The sequence below is a fragment of the Peromyscus eremicus genome, chromosome 1 (genome assembly GCF_949786415.1).
Source record: "Peromyscus eremicus chromosome 1, PerEre_H2_v1, whole genome shotgun sequence".
In the NCBI taxonomy this organism is placed as follows: Eukaryota; Metazoa; Chordata; class Mammalia; order Rodentia; family Cricetidae; genus Peromyscus; species Peromyscus eremicus.
In genome coordinates this window covers 81,867,704-81,892,037 of record NC_081416.1, presented here as the reverse complement: position 1 = coordinate 81,892,037, position 24,334 = coordinate 81,867,704, and the positions used below count along the sequence as shown (strand labels likewise).

The following is a 24,334-nucleotide window of genomic DNA, read 5'->3' as shown; positions in this document are numbered from 1 at the left end:
GGCACACACCTTTAATCCCAGCACTTAGGAGGCAGAGGTAGGCAGATCCCTGTGAGTTCAAGGCCAGCCTGGTCTACAAAGCGAGTTCCAGGACAGGCTCCAAAGCTACCCAGAGAAACTCTGTCTCGAAAAAACAAAAACAAAAAACAAAACAAAAAAAAAGATTTAATTAATATTCATCTAACTTCTGAATCTGATATCATTCTATTTATAGCTGAAGTCGGTCTTTGTAAAAAAAAAAAAAAAAAAAAAAAAAAAAGAAAAGAAAATTCAGTGAAGGCTTCCTTTGGGCCTTGTATAATTTTAGTGAATGGCTCAGTCCTCTTTCTTGATTCTTCAGTCTTGTCCTAGGCATTCAAAGCTGCCTTATGGCTTAGGGCCAAGGTGTGATCATCAAATGTAACCTGTCTTTCCACATCAGCATAATGGCCCTCACTGAGGATTTGATCTTGGAAAAACACATAACCTCTAGCCCTACCTCATTGTTTGATGACCCTAGCTTTGTCTCCACCAAGTTCTCTATGGTAACTAAGGACCTGCTTCCAACACTGTTGTAACTAAATCTTTTCAGTCTTGTGGAATAATTCTGTTCCAAGTGGCCCATGAATTTAACATCTGCTTCACAAAAGGTGAACGCATACCATATTGAACTATTGCTTCCTAAAATCTCTTCAAATTGAACATTTCTATAGGATCCCAGTTAATTCCGAATAGTCTTGGGGATGCCTATCATCTGATGGTCATTCTTGAATGGTAGCTAGATAAATTAAGGTGGTTTTCTAATAACCTTGGGCTGCTCCTCTTCAGTTTCATAATACAATGGTATAGTCGTTCTGCTATAAACTCCTCTGTGTGTGAATATTTTTCTTAGTTTCATTAGTAGGTCTTTCTAAGAATTATATCTTATCAATTTTTCATATTTGGCACCAATATCAAACAATTTTTTTAGAGATAAAACATGAATTACCAAATTCATAATGATTATAACTGACATTATATAAATCCTAGCTAAGTTAATTATTCCTTCATTTCATTGTTCCATTTTCAAACCATCCATTGTGGAATCATACAAAGACCTAACTCCCCCCAGCATAATATTGTTTCCCATTTTTAACCTGGGGAAAAACTTTTTTTAACTAATTCCCCCCCTTAAGAATTCCCAGTTGTCTCATCAAATCTGCTGAAGATGACAGTGAAGCGTGAGGCTGGCTGTTGGTACATAGCACAGTTAGGACAGAGAGCACAGATGGTGCAGAGCCTGGCTGAGGGCAGTTGCAGCGACTCATGCATAGCTGTGAGCTGAGAGTGTATTGCAATTGCAACAATAGACGTCCACAACCCACAGGGAGATGGAGCCAAGGAACACAAGCAGACACAGGGGAACATCCTGAAAAAGCCTAAGACAGAGCAGGCTGGTCATGGACGACTAACTCTAGTGGAGTTTGGAACTCAGATGCCTGTGGAGTTTGGGGCCTATGGAATTTGAGTGGCAAACCCAGGAGGAACCAGCTATCTCATGATTTCATGCCTCAAGTTGGATGCCAGGTGAAGCGTTTATCTAATTTATCAATAAAAATCAGGAGTCAGATATCAGGGTAAGGCCCTGAATGATCAGAGAAGCTGCAGAAAAGCCACCAGTGATCTCCTACCTCTTTCTTTTCTTCTTCCAAAAGGGCCAAGATTCTCTTTAAGTCTCACCTTACTATTTTCCCAGTCATCCAAAACCTCTATGGTTAATTTTGGTCAGATAGTAGCTAGTTCTGCCCTCTGATTCAAAACAAACTATTGTCAGAATGTAATCAAAATCACACAACACTTCGTCGAACCAAGGATTGGAAAACTTGAATGAAAATTTGCACATGCCAGCACTGCAGTGAAGGAAATATAATTACTGAAAGGATTAAACAGCCATTTTCAATGTGTTGTCAAGCAATTACATGTTCTCTGGACACCACTATAGAAAAAGAAATTTCAGCAAAGAACTAAAAGTTATGAGAAAGAATCAAATATAAATTATGGACTTGAAAAATACAAAAGCAGGGGAGGGAATCAATAAAATGAAGATAAAGGGGTAAGAGGTGAAATTGAGATGGGCAATAGAATTACAAATTTAAAAATAATGACAAAATACAACAAGGAAAAGAATGAATTGACTATATGAGACCAGGGATGCCAGGCAGTAGTGGTACATGCCTTTAATTCTAGCACTTGAGAGGCAGAGGCAGGTGGATCTCTGAGAGTTTGAGGCCAGCCTGGGCTACAGAGTGAGTTCCAGGACAGCTAGGAAGCTAGGACTGTTACACAGAGAAACCCTGTCTTGAAATATTTTTTTAAAAAAGACGAAGGACAAAATGTGCAATATAAATACCATTGGAGTATCAGAAGAATGATCTAACTTTGGAATTTTTGCAGGAGGGGAACATAGAGGAGTGCGTCAAGATAAAGAAAGGCATGAGTGACACCCTCCTAAAGAGGACTCGTATAGCTCAGGAAATAACAAGAATTGACAAATAAGACTTTATGTAACTAAAAGTATCTGCACAGCAAAAGCAGTAGAATAAAGTGAGAGTCCAGAGTCCAGTGTTTGTCAGGTGTTCATCTGACAGAAGTTTAATATTTAGAATAAAAAAACTCAAAAAAAGCTATATTTCTTTTTGCTAGTTTCTAACCCACCCTATAAATTGTTCACTGCTTTTCTGTGCTCTCTAATGTGTTCAACTGTTCTTTATAATGTTTTTAATCTGCATTTTTTTGATTTATTAAAGTTTTTTGCTGGGTGGTGATGGCGCACTCCTTTAATCCCAGCATTTGGGAGGCAGAGTCAGGTGGATCTCTGTGAGTTCGAGACCAGCCTGGTCTACAGAGCGAGATCCAGGACAGGAACCAAAACTACAGAGAAACCCTGTCTCGAAAAAAAGAAAAATTTTTTCTCACATAATATATCCTGACTGTGGCTTCCCCTTCCTTCTTCTCCTCAGCTCCTCCCACCTGCCTCTCCCATCTGATTCACCCCCTTTCTGTCTCATTAGAAAATGAACAGTCTTCTAAGGGATGATTATAAAACAAAATATGATAACATAAAACTTAAACTAACACATTGGAGTAGGACAAAACTAACAAACAGAAGGGGAAGAGCCCAAGAATTATGAGAAAAGGAACCTCCAAATATGCCATTCAGTTCATTTTCTGTTGGACATCTAATGCTGGGCATGCAGCCTATCCTTAAGAGTGGTTTGTTTCCCCCATAGATTCCTTTGGAGGAAACTAAATTTTCATTTACAAGTGGTTATCAGTTGGAGATTGTTTATGGGTTAAGGGTGGAGGCAGGTGTCAACTTCTCTTTTCAGCTTTAGAGCTCTATCTGGTGCAGACCTCGGCAGGCCCTGTGCATGCTGCCTCAGTCTGTGAGATTATGTATATGTCAATCATGTTGCTTTAAAGGGCCTTGTTTTCTTGGTGTCCTCCATCCCCTCTAGCTCTTACACTCTTCCTCCCTCCTCTTCTACAGGGTTTCCTGAGCCCTGAGGAGAAGAATTTGATGGAGATATACCATTTAGGGCTGAGTGTTCAAAGGTCTCTCATTCTTTGCAAAATGTCTGGCTGTGGGTCTCTGCATTTGTTCCCATCTGCTACAGGAGGAAGCTTCTCTGATGATGGCAGAACTGAGTATAGCAGAATGTCATTAGGACTCATTATAATATCCCCCCCCTCAAGAATCTCAGATTCTTGCTCACCTAGTGTCAAGTATTGTTTCTATATCATAGAGTGAGCTTTAAGTCAAATCAGTTATTGGTTGTTTACTTCCACAAGCTTTATGCCACCATTGCCTTAGCATATCTTACAGTCTGGATACCACTGTAGTTTAAAGAGTTTGTGGCTGTGTTGGTGTTTACATTTCTCCTTTGGCAGCCTGCAGAGTACCTTTGTGTACCAAAGATACTAGCATGTAGGGGTGAAGGCTCTATGGAGGCAGCAGTCAACTTCTGTTCAATGAGTTGTGTAGGTGTTGTCTTCAACCATGGGGCCTGCTGTCAGTTTGTAAAAAGCAACCTATAATCTTAGAACAGCCTGGGTTGTTCAAGGGTTCTCATGGGATCCCTTTGACCAACAACTCAAATAGAGGTAACCCAGTCCCAGTACTAGAAGCTTCATTTGGTGACAAGAGATGTCCAGTTTGGGCTCTGTCTCCCCATTATTTGGTGATTTCATTTAGATCACCTTCATACATGTATATATTTTAGGAAGCTTCCACTGAAATAAGTTTTCATACTACCCCTCAAATGGCCTTTACTTTTAGCTGTCTTTCCTCATATTCCCTCATTTCTCTTCTTCCTTCCCCCTTTCCACTTGATCGTCCCATTACAATCTCCCATCCATAACTATCTATTCTGTTTCCTTTTCTTAATGAGATCTATCTCTACCCCCTACTCTCTTACTCTATACCCAACTTCTGTTGTTCTATGGATTTAGTAGCTTATCAATGACTTAACATCCACATATAAGCAAATACATACAATTTTTTTACCTTCTGGGTCTGAGTTTCCTCACTCAGAATGATGGTTTCTAATTACTTCCATTTACCTGCAAATTTAACTTTTTAATGGCTGAGAATAATACTCCATTGTATAAATGTGCCACATTTTCTTTATTCATTCATCTGTTTATGAATAGAGTAGCAATGAATGCGATTGAGCAAGTGTCCTTGTGACAGAATGAAGTGTCCTTTGGGTATGTGGCTAAGAGTAGTGCAGCTCAATCTTGAGGAAAATCTATTCCCAGCTTCCTAAGGAAGTGTCACGCTAATTTCCATAGTGGCTGTACAAGTTTGCACTCCCACCAGCAATGAATGAGTGTTCCCCTTACTCTACATCTTCACTAGCATGAGCTGTCACTTCAGTTATTGGTCTTAGCCATTTTGATATGTTTAAGATGTAATTTCAAAATAATTTTGTTTTGCATTTCACTGATGGCTAAGGATATTGAACATTAATTGAAGTGTTTCTGAGCCATTTGAGGTTCCTTTCTTGAGAACTGTATTTAGAACTACCCCATTTTTCCATTGGGTTGTTTTCTTGATGTCTAGTTTTTTGAATTCTTTATATATCTTTTGGATATTAGCCCTCTATTGTATGTGTAGCTGGTAAAAATCTTTTCCCATTTTTTAGGCTGCTGCTTTGTTTAAATGATGGTGATATTAGGAAGTAGTGTCTTGCAGTTTTATTGGGTGTTTTATTACTTTCTTCACTAACACTGATTTTATATCCTATTAATATTTTGATGAGAATTTATTTCTCTTTCTTTTTTAATATGTCTCTGATACAATGCATCCTGACCGCAGTTTTCCCTCCCTCCGCTCCTCTCAGTTTTCCTCTACCTCCCCTTCCCCCAGATCAGCTCCCCCTCCATTTCCTTTTAGAAAAGAGCAGGCTCAGCACAAAATCCCATGCTTATGGGCTCAACAACATCCAGTATTTAGTCATTACCTACATGTTCAGTTATTCTGTCTTGTTTCATAGATAAGACTGGAAACAAAGTAACTTTTTGGAAACATAATCTAAGTAATATTCAACATTGTTAGTACTCTGTTGTAGTATAAAAAGTTAATTGTAATTTCTTATTTGAAGCTCATTTAGCTGCTTCTGCTGGAAATCTCCTGTTTTTTGCCAGTTTCTTTCCCTATAACTTCATCTCTGAACACTATGGAATGTTGGGCCTTACCACAAAGGTGACTGCCTGTCTGAGCGCAAATGTTGCATTGGCACTGGGGATTGATATTTTAATCAAGTTGGAAATACAAGGTGGGTATTGGTATTGCTGATTCAATTCTTAGGAAACTGGGTACCCAGGAGATGAGAAGGTAAGAAAATTTTATATTTTCCCCAAATTTGTTTATTATTATAGGTGGTTATGTAAAATATGAAAAATCTGAAGTTCCCACACCTAGCTGGGAAGCTATTGGCAATTAATGGGCAGAGGGGAAAATGTCTGTTTTCTTCAGCACTGTAGCCCATGATAAGTTGCCCATGTTCCGGTTGATGGTGCCCTACACACATGCACGTATGGACAGCACTAATTGGATTCAAGGGTTATAAAAGAAAAAAAAAGACATGAAGTTGTGAGCGGGGAGGAAGTCAGGATGAGTGAGTTAGAGTGGGGGGACAAGGCGTGGCTGTGTCCTAAATGCATGTATTTGTTTATGAAATCACCAATGAACAAAAGTTTCTAAAGAAAAGTCTAGAGCTCAGATTGTCCCATCTCTTTTTTTCTGTGAACTTAAATAAATCATTTAAGAACTTTTATTATTTTTATTCTCTAAAAAAAAATCTTGGACTTTTCCCCATGCAAAGATATGCTTTTGTTCTTCTCATAACATTGTTTAGTATTTCATCATAGTAAGCGGAATCAACCACTTCCTTTTCCATATATGTTTAGGTAGCTTATGGTTCTTGCTGTTATCCATAGCAGTTTATGTGTATGTGGTCATATGTGCATATTATTAAAAATAAATTCCTAATTGCAAAAGTGATAACTGCACTAGGCAAGGAGACAATGCCTATATCCTAATTACTTAGGAGGCTGAGATGAAACTTGAGCCCAAGAGTTTGAGACCATCCTGTACAACATAGCAAGACTATAGACTATTTTTTAAATGTCTCAGCTACAAAAGTACTGTCTCATAAAGTGCTTATAGCTTAAATTTTATTTATATTACAATGGTTATTGAACAGATGACGCCAATAATAATATTCTGATTTTTTGAGAATTTAATACCAATGTCACAAGAATTTTATGACTTGATACTAGTTTTGGTTTGGGGGTTGTTGTTGTTGTTTGGGGTTCTTTTGTTTTTTGTTTTTTGTTTTATTTTGTTTTGTTTTGAGATAGAAAGTCACTAGTTAGCCCCAGCTGGCCTACAACTTGCAATGTAAACCAGGCTGGTCTCAAATTCACAGAGATAGACCTGCCTCTGCTTCCAGAGTGTTGGGAGTAAAGGTGGGAGCCACATACCAGCCACATATGAATTCTTAATGTGTTAGTATTGTATATCTTGTTCTTTAATTGATCAGGTTATTTTACATCTGAATTTTAAGATCAATTCCATCAAGTTCTATGAAAACTGTTGTCCGGACTTAGTGAAATTTTTTGTTCTTTTTGCCAATTAATGTGAAGGTTAAGAATACTTAATTTTTTCATCTGTTAATAAAAACTTTCCAATAAGAGGCCTATCAGAGGAATGTGTATGTTATTTGTTTATAAATACTTCCATAATTTTTATTTTTCAGGAAGCATTAACAACCCACATTATTTCATCTAGGTATCATATTTCTGTTGTTTTATTGTGGAAGAGCACAACTTTTAATTTCCTAGTGACTTGTTTTTTATCAGGTTTTGTGGCTGCACCCATGCCACAACAAACCTAGACAAGGTTTATCAATTTTACATTAGTTATTGTCTCTTTTCTCTATTATAAACTATCTTTCAGGAACTCTATTTTGTTTGAAGCGGGAGGACTTCTCAGCTTACAGGAAATTTCTTGTGGTGTATATTTAGACTCCCATTTTTTCTGTGATTTCTAATTTATTGTTTATTACCTCTCAAAATGGATTTAATTTTTATAATCATTTTTGATTCCACAGAATATTTTTCTCATATTATTACCCTTTCTTTTAAAAGATCCATTGTTCATGTATGTTTTCAAAGGGAAAAAAGAGGCCAGAGTTGAAGAACAGATGAACTTGATGAGCTCTTGTCCTTTTTAAGTCTTGCCTCATGAAGCATGGTTTTCTGCACATCTAATTCCTTTCTGTTTTGGAGGCAGGAAAGGAAAAGCATTCCTGCCCTTCCTTTGGTGACTTCCATCCGTGCTAACCAAGAGTCCATGTTTCCGTCTGTCTTCATTGCTGTAGAATGTATTTTACACATTTGAACATTCTTGTGCTTGTTTCTGTGGGAAATTAGCTTGAGGGGGAAATAACAAGATAGATTCTAGTAAGTCTACTTTTCCCTTGCTGTTCTTTTTTTGTGTTTATTTGTTGTTTCAGTTATTCACTTCATTTTAATCATTCCTAATTGTTTTTAAAGGTTTTGAAGAAAAAGGGGGGAAATGCAACCATCATTTTCTGTAGTAATACAGTTTCTAGGGGTCATCAGCAGATAGGTAATCTACAATACAGGGTATCAGGTCACAAAGATTTCATTCATGCCCAATGTCTCCTTTTCATTTCAGAGATTGGTGTTAAATGGCATAACCTTTGGACACCAGCCAATCTTGAGGATAACTTCATCTTTGGCTATATGTTCGGAATGCTTTTGCTTGATGCTTTCTTATACAGTCTTATTACCTGGTATGTAGAGGCTGTCTTTCCTGGGCAGTGTGATGTGCCTCAACCATGGTACTTTTTCCTTATGGTAAGTTCTTGTTTTTCTTTCTGTTTTTCTTTTACTGAAAATAATTTTTTCCTACAATATAGTCTAATTATGGTTTCCCCTCCTTTAACTCTTTGAGATCCTCCTGCCTCCCTTTATGGTGAGTTTTTAATGCTGCTGTTAATTCCAAATGGTCATAATCCTTGTAAACCTATTTCAATGAATGTTGTAATCAAATTAAAAAGCCAAATTCTGATCAACCTAATCTATATACCACCAGTATTGAGACATTATCCTTTCTTGATATGCTATAAAGTCTCCTCTGTATATAGTTGTATAACATGTGTAGATAAAATACTGAAACTCTTAAAACTGTAAGCGCTATGCCCCTGTAGCCAGACAATGTAGTCCCTTAGACTAGAGGGTAGTAGAGAAACAAAGGGAACTCACATCAAATTAATGTGTGGTGCTTTCTTAGGTTCTGTCAAAGAGAGAACTAAGTATTACCTGTACCTCCTTTCACCACTTGGTCCCTTTCAGGAAGCTAACCATTTATTTGCACAGAATAGAAAACTGCCTGCTTCTTTTCCTTAGGAATCCCTTATCATGACTGGGTGATTACAGTGAACACACTATGGCCAAGTGTGATGAGCCATGGCTGCAAGCTCACTTTCCAAAAATTCAGTTCTGTCCTTCTACCTTAAAAACTACTCTTTAACAGTTTTGCTTAAATACTGGAGATTAAAATTGTAGATAATTTGGCTGAAAATGGTATACCTGAAAATACATTACAGCTTTGTTCTTCATGTAGAGTAAATAAAACCAAACTGTTTCCTAGTTCTTAGAAATCTTCACTTTTTTAGTGAAATATATATGACATAAAATTATCAGTTTTTGTTTTGTTTTTTTTTTGTTTTTCGAGACAGGGTTTCTCTGTGTAGCTTATGGAGCATGTCCTGGAACTCACACTGTAGACCAGGCTGACCTCGAACTCACTGAGATCCGTCTGCCTCTGCCTCCCCAGTGCTGGAATTAAAGGCATGCACCACCACCGCCTGGCAAAATTATCAATTTTTAAATGAAGTCAGTAATACTTGGCATATTTACAATGTACAGTCATGGTATGCAACCTTGACCTTTCTACTTATGGTTTTTCATCTCTAAGAACTAAAACTATGACCTAAGAAAAAGTAATCTCCAGGTTTTATACTTCAGGCACCTCTAATTTGCTTGATTTTTCTATTCAGTGTGTATTATAAAAATGCAGTCATAATAATTAACTGTTTGTGGGTACTTCTTTAAGTAGTTTTTCAGGTTTATCCATGGTATAGTGCGAACTGATATTTACTCATCCTGTTGTACAGCTGCATAATATTGTATATCTATCTCACTGGAGGACATACTGTTTTGTCTCTTGTCTGTTGTGAATAAGACTATTTTTAGGGCTGGAACTACTAGTTCTTATGGCACTTCTGTGTTTAAGGTTTTGGAAACCCTTCCCATAAAATAATAAGGTTCCATTCCTTCACTCATACTTCCTTTTATAGTAGTTACCCTCATATGTTTTATGTGACATTTAATTGAATTTCCTAATAACCCATAATAGATATGATATTTATGTGATTATTGGCCTTTGTATATCTTGTTTAGAGAAACATAAATTCAGGTCATGTGCCCATTCAGTAATTGATGTCTGCGTTTTCATATACTAAACCCTTCTTTAATATATGATTTGTAAATATTCTCTCCTATTCTATAAATTGTCCTTTTACTCTTCATTATATTCTTTAACACACACAAATTCTTAGTTTTGATGAACCAATTATCTGGTTTTATTTAATTGTTTATATATTTCATATCGTTTCTAAGAGCCATTGTGAAATCCAAGGTCATAAAAATTTGTCTTTTTACTTTCTCCTAAGAGTTGAGAAGTTTTTGCTCTTGTACTTAGATCATTGGTTACTTTGAATCAATTCTTTATGTAGTGTGAGGTAGTAGTCCACCTTCTTGCTTTGCACAGATACTCTATTAGTCCAATACCATGTTTTGAAGAAATTATTCACTTCCTATTGAATATGGCCTTGGCACTGTAGATGAAAAACAATTAGCCATAAATGCATAGGTTGTTTCTTGATTCTCAGTCTTAATCCTTTGTAAATATCCTTGCTCTAGTATGACATCATTTTGTTACTATAATCATGTTATAAGTTTTAAAATCTGCAAGTGTGAGTCATCCACCCTTGTTGTTCTTTTCAAGATCATTTGGGACTAACAAATGGTTAGTGTGATTCAGTGTGATCCTGAGATTCAGCTTTTCTGCAAAAATGGCCATTGAAATTTTGACAAGGATTGGACTGTGGTGGCATATTTAGATAGTGTTGCTGTCTTAGAAAGATTAGGTTCCAGTTCATGTGTCTTCTGTTTTATTTTGGTAGTCTTCAGGTTCTTTCCAAAGAACTTGAAGATTTTCACTGTGGTAGTCTCTTATTTCTTTACCTAACCTATTTATTCCTTATATTTTGTTGGGTTTGGATGTTGCTAAGAATGAAATTGTCAACTTTGTTTTTGGATATTTTTTACTACTTTACCAATATATACAAAACAGTTGATTATTATATGTTGTTCTTGTCTGTTGTGTCTTTCTGTTTGTTAGTCCTGGTTGTTTGTAGGTATATGAATAGTTGGGATTGTGTCCTCTTTAAATGATTCACCTCTTCTGTTTCCATTTGGTTGTGTTTTATTTCTTTTACTAGCTCACTGCTTTTGCTAACTAACCCTTGTCATACAAAAGTGGTGAGTAGGAAAGGTGGACGGCAGACATCGTCTGTCTTGTTTGGGATTTAAGAGACAACGTTTTCAATCTCTCATTATTGAGGATTGTTATTTGTAAGTTTGGGAAGTTTTTCATAAAGACACTTTTCGGTTTCTAGATTTCTAAGTATTTTTTGTCATGCATGAACTAAAATTATCCTGTGGTATTTTCTTTTATTAATGTGATACTACAATTGATTGACTATAGTGTCTGGAACCATCTTTCAAATACCTTTCACTTTGTAATGGCATATAATCATTTTGATATACTAGTAGATACAGCTAGTTGGCATTATATTGAATATTTTTGATTCCGTATTATAAGATCTATAGTTTTTTCACTTGTCTTTGTCCAGTTTTGGTGTCAGGATGATACTGATTTCTCAATGAGTTAGGAGATATTCCCTTATGTTTTTGGAAGAGTTGAATAAAAACTGTTAATTTTTGTTTAAATATTTGAGAAAATTCCCTAATGAAACTATCTAGTCAAGTCTTTGTAGGAATGTTATTGATCACTAATTCACTTCGTTATAGGTCTATTTAGAGTTCAATTCTTTTTTTCTATTTAAATTTTTTTATTATATATGTTTTTCCATGTTTTCCTCTTCCCCCAACTCCTCTCCATCTCCCTACCCACTCACTCAACTTTATGTTCTTTCTCTCCCTTTGAAAAAACAGTTTTTGTTGTTGTTACTAACATGTTCTATGTATTTATTAATAAAAGTGCATAGTACAAGCCCTTTACACATCCAAGTGCTCAATAAAAGATTAACACAAAATCCTGGATAGCACAGACTTAAATGTTTGACATGAGTTAAACCTTTAGAAACAGCAAATTGAAACAAAAAGTTTTAATGCTCATTTTGGTAATGATCTGTTATCTCTTTTTGTAGCGCTCATACTGGTTTGGCAAACCAAAAATTCAAAAGACTGCAGAACAGATAAAGTGCTTCCCCATAGTACATAACTGTTTTGAGGCTGAACCTACCAACTTGGTAGCAGGTATCCAGATCAAACGTTTGTACAAGGTACTGTTTTAAATGTTCCTGCAGGAACCAAAAACCATTTACTATCCATTGAGAATGTTTATAGTTGGCTAATTCAGAAAAAGAGATGCCTTAATTGCTTTATTTGAATCATAATTAGTATAGTTGTCCTCTAACAATCAGAGCTTGGTTTTGACATGTGTTTAGTAAATCATATAAATATAGATATCTCTTTACAAATGTTGTGTTATTCACTCCACCTTTAAGCATTACTTTCATTCTTCACTGATGGACATGGCAACAAGTGATAATGTGATTTTATAAAAGTGTATGTTAATAAATAAACTTGATGCAGTGCTTCATTTAGATGTGGTGAGGGGTGTAACACTACTGGCAGTCTCCTGGCAGTTAACTTTCTACTTTTCTTAAATCTGAAACAATCTTGATGTCATCTTCATTTTCTAACAGTGCTTTCATTGGATATCCATTTTTATAATAAAGATGTTGCTGTGCTATTGTTCTGAAATTTATTTTTTGAGATTTAATGAGCTATAATGAGCACATAAACATTTAATATATTTTAGGTATACAGCATGATTGGTGTACATGTGTACTGTGGAAGGGTTTACCATAGTCAGATATTTAACATCCGTTACCATCCATGGGTTTTGATAGTTCATATTAATGAGAAAATTTAAAATTGGCTCTCATCACATTTCAGATAAACAATGCTATATTATTAATTATCATTGCATGTTATAATCAGACTCCAAGATTTATTTATTTTACAACTGAAAGTTGGTGCCCTTTAACCAATGTATCTCTATTTCCCTCAGTACTTGATAACCACTGTTCCACTCTCTCCTAATGTGTTGTTTTTAGATTTTTACATGGAGATGAAATCATAATTTTTGCCTCTGTGTCTGGCTTCTATCCATTATAATGGTCTCTGGGGTTTGTTCATGTATTAGAAATGGCAGGAGTTCCTTCATTTGTAACCAAATAATATTCTAGCTGTGTCTCACATCTTTATCCATTTATTTGTTGATAGATAGGTTTTTACTTGTCTTGGGCATTGTAAATTATGCTTCACTGAACATGGAAATGATTGTTCTTAATCTCAGAAAGGAAATAATTTTAGCATTGCATCATTAGGTGTGAAGTTTACTGTGGACTTGGATTATTAGATTAAGTAACTCGTTTTCTATTATTTTGTTATAAATTTAAAAATAAAAGATAATTTAAAAGTACATTTTCTACATTTTTTATGTGACTTGAAAGGGTTTTTCTTAATTCTGTTTTTCTCTTACATGTGTTTGTGCATGGGTGTGTACATGTGCACACATATATGGATACATTATTCATTGAAGCATATCTCTCAGTCAGAGCTAAAGCTCACAAATATGTCTAATCTTGATAGTCATCTTGCTCTGTGGAGCCACTGTGTTGCCTTCTCAGGCTGGAATTACAGGGAGGCCACCATGCCCAGACACTGACTGAATTCAGGATCAGACTCCTTTTCTTTTGCTTATGCAAGAAGTACTTTAACTACTGAGCTATTTCCTTGACCTTCTGTTTTTGTTTTGTTTTGATTTTTGAGACAGGGTGTTGTTATGTAGCTAGGTTGGCACTGAATTCATGATCTTTCTGCCTCCATCTCCTAAATACTGGATTACTGGTAGTATAACTTCTCACAAGCATTGTTTCCAGGAAACAATTCTGCTTCAGCTCTTATTTTGCTTCCTATAATGTCCTTTTATTTTCTGGTACCTTATAACAAATTTGTCACTAGTTTTGTACAAATTGGTGATTTTTATTAAAGGTAGTTTTCCTTTGGATCTCTTCCTGGCTTTATTAACTCCAGAAAATCTGTACTTCACAGAGGGGAGGATACTGGGTAGTTTTGTTTCTGTTAAATATTAATATTTTGCTTTAGAAGCAATTTAATTTCTTGGCAACAGTTTGATTCTTTCATATCTGTTTTGCTTAGTTTACAGGTAATTATTCCTTGTGATTGAAACACAATCCCTTTTTATAGTCTGTCCAATGCCTGAGAATTTACTATGCCACAGTCTTTAAACTGTGTAAGATTTGGGAACATCATAGGACTGACTTTGCCTTTGTCTCTGGAAGGCCTTTCCTTTGCTCCCTGAGAAAACTTTTGTTTCATATGTAACACTGAAATAATCCATGCAAGAAAATTACAAACCATTACACTTTATGAAGCCAATTAAGAGTACAGTAAGTCCTCTAGCCAGCTTTCCAAAAGCAGGCTCCTGCCTGGAGAAGATTCTTGGTGCCACAAAGAATAATAGGGATTTTAAAATCACAAGGCTGCAGTCACATCACACCTGATGCAGGCTTGTAACTTTGATCTCATAAAACATCACACAAGGCCATTCCTCCAAAGGAACCAAACTTTTTTTTAACCTCTCAGGACTCTTATTTAGCAGGGAAAGATGATCCTATTCATCTTGGGGAAAAAACCCACGTTTTCCAGGGGAGGAAATCAGGAGTCAGGGGAACCCAGCTTTCTTAAGCTATTTCATCACTATCACATGCACCATTTTAGGACCTTTGTTTTGTTCATAATGTTGATTATATCTGGATTTATTTTTATTTGTCTTTATCTTTTGGCTCATGTTTTGTGAAGTCTTCAGTAAAGCAGAGATTTATGTGACTTATGTTAAGGTGTGCGATTATACTCAAGTTTTCCTTTTTTGTTTGCATATTGAGATGAATTGGGAGGGGTCAGTCATTGAGTTAGAAGAGGACAGTTGAATATATTTTTAAAAGATAATATTGATTTTTAAATTTACTGACATGTAGGTTAATAATATAGATATATTTCAGGTTTTTAGACATGCCAATTGTGAGATATTTATGAAATATTTAAATATGTTTCTGGTAGAGATTGTATTTAGAGATACAAGTTACACCCAACCTAGAGGAAGATAGTGACTATGTACACTGATGACATGACTTCTCCATGGTATGGTTAAGGGGAAGGTTTTTAGTGTAGATAGGAGAGAGAGAACAGCCAGAGGCATCTGGAAGAGTCTAGAACAGTGAGACAAGTAGACGGACTGTAGCCAGCAGACTGGACCTTGAAAGAAGCAGGAACAGAGCAGGGCAGAGCATGAGAGCAAGAGAAATAGCAGGGTTATAAAGAGGATGAGTGTTTGGGGTCACAAGCATGTGAACTGGAGGGAGTTTAGGGTAGAGAAGGAGGTAAGAAGGGCTAGGAGGATGGCATGCTCTTTGGTGTGCTAATAGGCACCACAGATGGCTGTTTGTCCATTCTGCCAATGGTAAGGGAAATGCTTCTTCTGGTACAGGGGAACAGGCTTCACAAGTTACTGAGGAATGCTGGCTTTTGTCTAACTGCCAGAAATCCTCCTATATTTCTGGGTATCTGGACTACCTTTTAGAGTTTGGGGAACTAGAGCTTCTTTTGGACCTGACAGCAACATCATCCGTTTTTTGATAGCATGAGTTTGATGATATAAGTAGAGGGTGTAAATGTTTGTCTTTTTAACTGACAGATAACAAATTACTCTTTCATCCCACAGGAGTTTAGAAACAAACCCGCAGTAAGCAACTTGTCATTGAACGTGTATGAGGGACAGGTCACTGTTCTTCTGGGACATAATGGGGCAGGAAAGTCCACAACCTTGTCTCTTCTCACAGGTGTGTATTCATCTCCAGTCAGAACAAAGGAACCTTCCTAAGACTGAAATCAAGGATTTTACTCTTGAGGACTGGCCACTGATCTCTCCAGATACAACTCACTTGTGCTGAGTACTAACAGAACAATAAAGCCCAGAAACTAGGGCATCCAAGAGCAAAAGAGAGGGACAGAGAGGAAGAGACAGGGGAGGGAGAGGCAGACATCTTCCTACAGTTGACCCTGCTCTGCAAGTTATGAAAATAATTGCATAGGACCAGTGCTTTCCATTGGAAACAGGGATAGACAAGACTTATGTCCAAGTCTTTCTAAATTCACCAAAGAACTGATGTCTCTTCCACTTTGTGTTAAACAGTGATTTTCTGTACAGTATATTATGTACAGTTAACAATACTGTATAAAGCACTCTAAACTATGTTAAAAGGTTCAGTATCATGTTAGGTGTTACTCCCCAAAAGCAAATATTGGAAGTATGTATATGATGTGTTTAGCATACTAAATTATACTACATACATATTTTAAAACCCATCAACATGCATACTCTAAGTGCATGTAATTCTTTATCAAATACACATCAATAAAGCTAAAAACTGAAATTACAATATGATCCTTTTCTGGATACATGTCCAGGAATATTGAGAACAGAATCTTAAGAGCTACTTTCACACTCAAGTTTCTAGCAGTATTTGCCCAAGCTACAGAAATACTCCAGATTTTTGTCAACAGAGAACTGGTAAGAAAGTGTAGTATATTCATATTCATACAATAAAATACTCAGGTTTAAACCAGAAAGAAATCCTGTTTCATGCTATAATGTGGATAAAATTTGATATTACTAGGTAAACCAGTTACAAAAAGAAAAATCTAGAATGATTCCACTTATGAGAGATATCTATGTCGAGTTGCTAATTTTATAGAAACAGGCTGGATAATCATGATTGACAGAGACTGGTTTTTCATCACAAAGAATAGAATATAGCAGGTAGCACAATGTAAAGTAGGAGAGGACAGAGATTTTTAACCAAAATTTTATACCTAGCAAAACTGTCCTTCAAAAGTAATAGAGAAATTTAGACATAAGCAGGAAATAGAAGCTGAAGGAGTTCATTACTATACTATTTAGTATTTCATAAAATGCTAGGACTCCTTAGTGTAGCAATGAAAGTAAACTAGAAAGTCACTTAAATCTTCTGTGGAAAAGATACCCAGCTAAAGCAACTGCATATATATAGAAAAAATAGGAAGAATTATTGTAGTTTTGGTTTGCTATATTGTTAGAAAGGGAAATGCACAAAAGTTAAGTGTTAACCTGTTATTGGGCACATATGTATAAAAATGTAATTTTGTGATGGCAACATAAAGGAAAGAGGGTATAGATATATAGGAGCAATGTTTAGGTTAACTTTTGTCTTTGTTTCTTTTTCATTCTGTGAAAAAATACCCTGACAAGAATAACTTCTGGGAGGAAGTGTTTTTTTTGGCTCACAGTTCCAGGAGAACACAGTCCATCTTGGTGAGGAAGACATGGCATCAGGCAGGGAAGACGTGGTGCAGAAGCAGGGGGCTAGCTGGTCACTTTGCATCCCTACTCAGGAAGCAAAGAGTGAACAGGAAGTGGCCAGGCTATAAAACATCAAGGCCCACCTGCAGTGACTCACTTCTTTTATCAGGGCTCTACCTCCTAAAAGTTCTATAACCTTCCCAAACAACAACACCAGCCTGTGGGGGATATTTCACAATTAAACCACCACACTGTCAAAGTTAAGATGCATGAGTACAGCCAAATTAAAATAAATGTAAAATACTGTTTTTTACCATAACCATAAAAGTTAAATTTAAAGAAAATCACTAGAAAGTCACCTAAACAAAAATTAAGGTGATAATGAAGGAAGTGAGGGACAAACACAAGCCATTTATAAGTAATTGCCTCATAGTTAAAATATCCAGTTAAAAGGTAGATTTGGGGAACATGGCTTCTTTTACAATTACTAGTCTCTACGTTGCCTATAAATATATGATGATATTCATAAATGACACTGTTTAGTAGCCCCTTGATGAGCATGGAAGAGAGAGGGTAAGCAACTGCTAGTCCAGACTACCATCTCTGTTCTCACTAGCCTCCAGGTGGCTAAAGTATGCTGTGTCCCTTAGCATGCAAAGCCAGCCTTCTGGATTGATAGATACAGCAATAAGCTTAGAATGGAGGTTTTCAGCTATTGTGTCCAAAGGGAGGGGAAAAGGCTGTGCTGACTGCCAGCCAACTGCCCTCTTCTGCCCTAGATGACAACTTGGCCATTTGCATTTCAGTGACTTTTGAAAGAGGACTTCTACCTGTCTGCTTCCACTTTGGGAGAGAATCTAGCAAGAGCAAAATTCTAAAATTCTGTATTCTTTGTGTTACTTATATCAGTTCTGAACTTGTTACTAAAGTGTTAACAAAAATATTTTGTTGGTACTAAAAGTATATAATGTTTCTGTTTGAATTCAGGTTTTTTTAGAAGATAAGTTCATGTGAAATTTTACTTCTGTGTACTCCTTATACTTGCTGTTTCCAATAGTTTTTTCAGTGTTTATAAAGTAGTCTTGTTAAGATCCATATAGTAATAGTAGTCATCTTTCATATTGGAATGTAGCTAGAATGTGACTAAATTAGTCATTTTCTCCATGTTGAACATTTGTCTTCTGTCAAATTAGATGGCCTTGTTATAGGCATCTTTGAATATAATTGGCTATGTTGGCATGTGTTTTAAAGATTTGTTTTTATTTATGTATAGGTATGTGTGTATTCCAAATAATTGCCATGTGTGTGCAAGTGTGAGCCACCCATGTAGTACTTGGAAGTTGAACTGAGGTTCTTGGGCTCTTAACTGCTAAGCCATCTCTTCAGCCCCTGTAGTGTATTTTAAATTAACTTTTAAAAACTACATTTTAAGAGTATGCATTTTAAAAAAGATAAGTGAGTCAAGGGGGTTAGCAGCTTTATAGTTAGTTATTCACATATTATCAAATATTTCACCATAAAATCTCAATTAATTACCAACAGCATAACATAAATATTATGTATTTAAAATATTTAAATTTATTGAGGATAAGCATTATATTTTTCCCAGTCTTTGTTTTTCACAGCATCTACCCAGTACCTAGTGTGAGCCACTCAAGGCACAAGTGGCCAAGCCCCACCCCCAGACTGCTCTGATGGCAAGGCCCAGCTCCTCAAGGCCTGTGAGTTCCCAGGCCCCACCTACCCCAGACTACCCTAAAGGCCATAACAGCCATTTCCAACCCCTCAAATCACAGGTAGCCAAGCTCCACCCTACAGAAAACAAGCCCAAGATCGGGCCACAAAATCCCACCAATCCCAGGCCACCCTGGAAAGCTCTGTCCCCAAAGAAACCCTATGTAAAGCCTGCCTCCTGCTCAGTTTTTCTGCTTCTCCCTCAAGCAGAGGCTGCCACCCTCATTAGTCTTTCCCAATAAATCTCTTGTGTGACAATTTTTTTGTGCAGTGTGATTTTGTAGTATTCCTTGGTTCCCAACCCCTAGGATACCTTTCCCTTCAGAGAGGCAACACTTCCATCGGTGGAAACCTTTCCACTCAGGGAAGCTGTAATATTGTATTGGGGGAACCTTTTCCCTCAGTTGAAGCTGTAACATTACATTGGGGAAGCCTTTCCCCTCAGTGAAGCTGTAACATTGCATTGGGGAAGCCTTTCCCCTCAGAGCTGCAACACTTGCACCTAGTATTATACAAATACAGTAACTATCTGATTACAGTGATATATAGCAACTAATCCAAATGTTTTCATAATAAACACCAATAAACTCTATACCCATTATAAAAAGTTAGCATGTAAATAAAAAAGAAATAAAACTTAAAAGGACTAAATCTGTCACACTACAGGCAGTTTCTGGTGTTTTTATTTCTCTGTAGACAATACTAATCCTCTTTACTACTCAACAAGTTTGATATGAGCTTGCAATTGTATTGCTTATATCACATGAAAACTTAGCATATTCCATGTCTTCTACATAACTCTAGGTCGTTTTCCTGCTACCAGAGGAGAGGCCTATATTAATGGATATAGTATTTCAGATAACATGATTGAAATTAGAAAAGACTTGGGCTTCTGTCCTCAACATGACCTGTTGTTTGATGACTTGACACTATCAGAACACCTTTTTTTCTACTGCATGGTGAGTCAGAAGTATGCCTTATAAAATTACCTAGTAAATTTGACTTTCTTCTTTGATGTACAGATCTGCTATCTTTAACTTTTTTTAATTGAATTTATTTAACTATTGTGAAAACATTAAAATTATACCTATTGTATTGCCTGATGTTGATACAGATATACGTTGGACAATGCAGAAATCAAGTTAAACATAGCTGACTCTAATCCAAAGTTTCTCCCTGCGTTCTAGAGTACTTCTTCTGGCCAGGCTTCAGCATATTGTCCTATAATATTTTATCCAAGTCTCCTCACAGTGTAGTTTACCGAAGGTCTGGGCTAGCTGCCCAGCTCCTGGCTCAGCAAGGGCCTTGCTGAAATGGCTACCACGCCAATACTCAGAGTCGTCTCACTATTGTCTCTCCCATGTATATAGTATCTGTTGGTCCATCTTACACTGGGAAGAGGTCTAATCCCAGTTTTCAGTGTTTGCTATTCATCAATTAGGATTAGATTCATATTTGCAAGTGCTGTAATGTGCACACAACTTCGTTACACTGTGTACAACATCACTTTCCTGCTTCTGTTCTCTCTCTGTACTTCCTGCTTTCCCAGATGCTTTTCTCATTTGTTCAGCCAGAAATTATCACCTTCTGTGACTGTGCTCCATCCAGCCTGCAGACAGACAAAGAGGAAGTGTGAGCCTTCCCTCTGGAGCTACAGTGCTGTGGAGCTGTGGAAAGGTTTTCCCTCCCTCAGAGTTTGCCTTGTGCAGACTTGACTTCTCATTTACTCCTGCCACTATCCCCACCAGAAGAATTCCATGATTTGTGTACAAAAGAAAGAGAAGAAAATTTGGTTCTCTGGCTGTCTGGTTTCCTTTCCCATTCAAATCAAAATGGAAAGTTTTCTTTACTCTCTGTCTGGACCGGGGAGCTGACATGCAAGGTTTGGATTGCTTGGAGTTCTGCTAAAGGGCACACAGGAAAGTGGTAAATGACCATTGGCTCAGGGGTACTGTAGATTCTTGGGTTCTCCAAGACAGCTGCTAACTTTACTTTGCACACTTCTCTGTAGTTAGCAAGGTCAGTGGGCTATAAAGAAGTGTATACATTTCCACAGCATCTGGAGCTCATCACAGATGTGTTTTCTTTCATCTCCTTGTTAATGGGCCACAGATACCTTTATAAATTCTAAATACAAAAGAAAACACAGTTCTGGTGATTAAATCCAGGGCCTTGCACATATTCTCCCACCAACTTACATCTTTATTCCCTGAAAATTTTTGTTTTAGGAACTGTCTCTTAGATGTGAGGGAAGATACACAAGAAAGAAAACACTTTTAATTGATGTAAATAAAGCTGATGGTGAAGTGTTTCTAGGGATACATCTGTAATACACTTTTATATCTGTATAACACCTAATGATCCTTGATTCCTTGTGACAGTAAAACTGGATGCGTGATATAAACCCTGGCTTCTTTTTCCAGGTAAAAGGAATACCTCAGGACATAAACTGCGTGGAAATTGAACACATGCTGTCTATGTTTAACCTGAAAGATAATTACCATGCATTATCAGGCTCAGTGAGTGGAGGAGTGAGGCGCAAGCTCTCCATCATTATGGCACTTACAGGGGGCTCCAAGGTATGAAGAAGACAAAGAAAGGGGAACACCATGAGCACAGAGTAGGAGGTGAAACAGGGACTCTGTAGGAGTTTCTGCCAGCCGTCCAGAAAACTCAGTTCGCTAAAAGCCTATGAGTTGTTATAAATCTGAAAGGGAACATGATAGTGTAGACAGAAGGGAGTCATTTGCATTTTTATCACAGCTGTTATAAAATAATGTTTTCGATTGTTACTGTTTTCTTAGGTTCACATCTATTTTAGTTGTCATTCTGTACCTTAGCTCCAGTGTTCTCCCTTCAAACAGTAAATAAGCCCCTGAGTAGCTTAGTATTAATTATCAGTGATCATAGAATTGTTCTTCTGGCTTTTAGGTAGTGATACTTGATGAACCATCATCTGGCATGGACCCAATGTCAAGAAGGGCCACCTGGGATATCCTTCAGCATTATAAATTCAATCGGACCATTTTACTAACCACCCACTACATGGATGAAGCTGACATCCTGGGTGACCGCATTGCCATCATGGTCAGGGGGACCTTGCACTGCTGTGGCTCTTCTGTCTTCCTGAAACAAATATATGGTCTCACTCCATTTGATCATTCTTAGTATAGTAATGCCTTAATAATACTCTTCTAACATTATTTTCACTATATTCCCAAAACTTAATTACCTTCCTCGATTCTGCAATTTTAATCTCAATTAATATAACTTTAAAAAAATTTTTTAGTTCTTTGAGATTATCATATGTGCTTTGATCATGGTTCTTTGCAATCTGAAACAAAGTTGCTGTCCCATTTTGTGCTTACCAACAATCTTCTTTGTCTCTGGAATGCATCTGCATCCAGATGGTTATTTGGTCGATTGAAATGACTGACTGATTCATTCATTCATTCACTCGTTGAGGAGAGGAAGAACCAAATAGCCAACCCTTCCTTTAGTTTCTGTTACCAGAAACAGTATTATGCCTCACCATAAAAACATAAATCTGAAATTTGGTATTGGCAGTAACAATGTAATGCAGAATAAATGAATTAAATAAATGAGGTCTGAAGAAATGGCTCAGTGGTTAAGAACACTTGTTGCCTTGTAGAGGATCTGGGTTCAATTCTCATTACCCATATGACAGCTCATAATCGTCTGTAACTCCAAGGAATCCAACGCCCTCTTGTAGCCTCCATGGGAGCCAGGCATTCATGTGGTGTGCAGACCTACATGCGGGCAAAATACTAATACACATAAATGAGATTATGTAAGTGAAATAAGGCAATTCTGTGATAATTAATTATATCTGTCTGTGATAAGTGATAAAATTAGTATCTTGAACTGAATTATTATGGGTTAAAATTATAGCAGAATTTTTTATTAGAGGCTATAAATGTAGACATGGTAGAAGGATTCTAAAATTACAGTAATAGAAATATAAGTAGAAATAATTAAAGGTTAATTAACAAATTTATCCAGGATTTGAGTTCACTCAATTCAATTAGTGATCACTCTACTGGTTACCGTGCTCTGTCCTTTATGTATTAGATTCAAATCAATAATCTACTTTATAGAACATAATCCTTTGAGATTTCATATATTGTATTTTGATCATTTTCCCATATATATTTTATTCAATTATTTTTTTATGTGTAAGGGTGTATTAGCCTGCACATGTGTATGTGCCCCACATATGTGTCCAGTACCCACAAAAGTCAGGGCATTGGATTCCCTGGAGCTCAATGTGGGTGATTGTAAACCACCATGCAGATGCTAAGAACAAAACCTGGGTCCTCTGCAAGAGAAACAAGTGATGCTGAGCCATCTCTCCAGCTGCCTGCAAACCCAAATATATTTTTTAAAAATAGTTTCTGTTGTCAATTTGGATGCCAATTTTATTTTTCAAAGTTTATGATCACCTTACAGGTTGAAATGTCCTGCTGAAAATACATTTTTATTTGTAGTATTCACTACTGTATCCTTGGGGCCTAGATGAGTGTCTGATATACAATGTACAACTAACAGTGAATAAATGATTATTAAGATTTCTATTTCAAAGTAAGTAGTCCAATAACAGGGGACCTCACTTTGTATATCAGCTATGTTTGGTTATATACACTAAATCATTAATGTTCACTAAGGACTATATTGGAATTCTATATGTAGCTGTTATTTATTCAGTCTCTTAGAATGCCATTTGAAAACTTTTGTATCAGCTGCCATATTTTCAGTACTAAATGTCTTATTGCATACCATATCTTCTTCCTTATAGGAGTAGATAACCTAAACCATGAAGAGCAAACATTACTCTTAAGGGTATTAAGTAGAAAACTTCTTCAGTTGGTCATCTAAATGGTTTATTTCAGGTGCTGGATATCGCATAGTCATGGAGAAAGAACCATATTGTGATGTTAACAATATCGTTGCAATGATTCAGCATCATATTCCAGATGCTGTGTTGGAAAATGATTTAGGAAGTGAGTTATCATTTATCCTATCCAAAAAGTATGTATCAAGGTATGGATCTCAATAATTTTAGATGGTTGGTTTGGGGGTTACTAGAAACATGTTTTCATTTCCTAGGCTTAGTAACCTTAGTGAGTAATGCATTTATAGTAAACAAAAGTTTCTATTTATAGCTACCATTTGCCAAGTAGAGTTAGAAAGCTCACAGCTCAATATTTTCTGTTACTAAACAGAGAG

At 36.6% G+C, this 24,334-nt stretch overlaps 1 protein-coding gene across 1 annotated transcript in view; it reads left to right on the top strand.

The window, feature by feature from the left end:
- LOC131914950 (phospholipid-transporting ATPase ABCA3-like) overlaps positions 1–24,334 on the top strand; it is a 137,561-nt gene that overhangs the window by 58,254 nt on the left and 54,973 nt on the right. The window contains exons 9-16 of the mRNA XM_059267766.1: positions 5,625–5,798; positions 8,228–8,409; positions 12,072–12,206; positions 15,737–15,854; positions 19,892–20,046; positions 21,511–21,666; positions 22,019–22,229; positions 23,998–24,148. Coding sequence (XP_059123749.1) covers positions 5,625–5,798; positions 8,228–8,409; positions 12,072–12,206; positions 15,737–15,854; positions 19,892–20,046; positions 21,511–21,666; positions 22,019–22,229; positions 23,998–24,148 — 1,282 coding nt within the window. The remainder of the gene's footprint in view (positions 1–5,624; positions 5,799–8,227; positions 8,410–12,071; positions 12,207–15,736; positions 15,855–19,891; positions 20,047–21,510; positions 21,667–22,018; positions 22,230–23,997; positions 24,149–24,334) is intronic.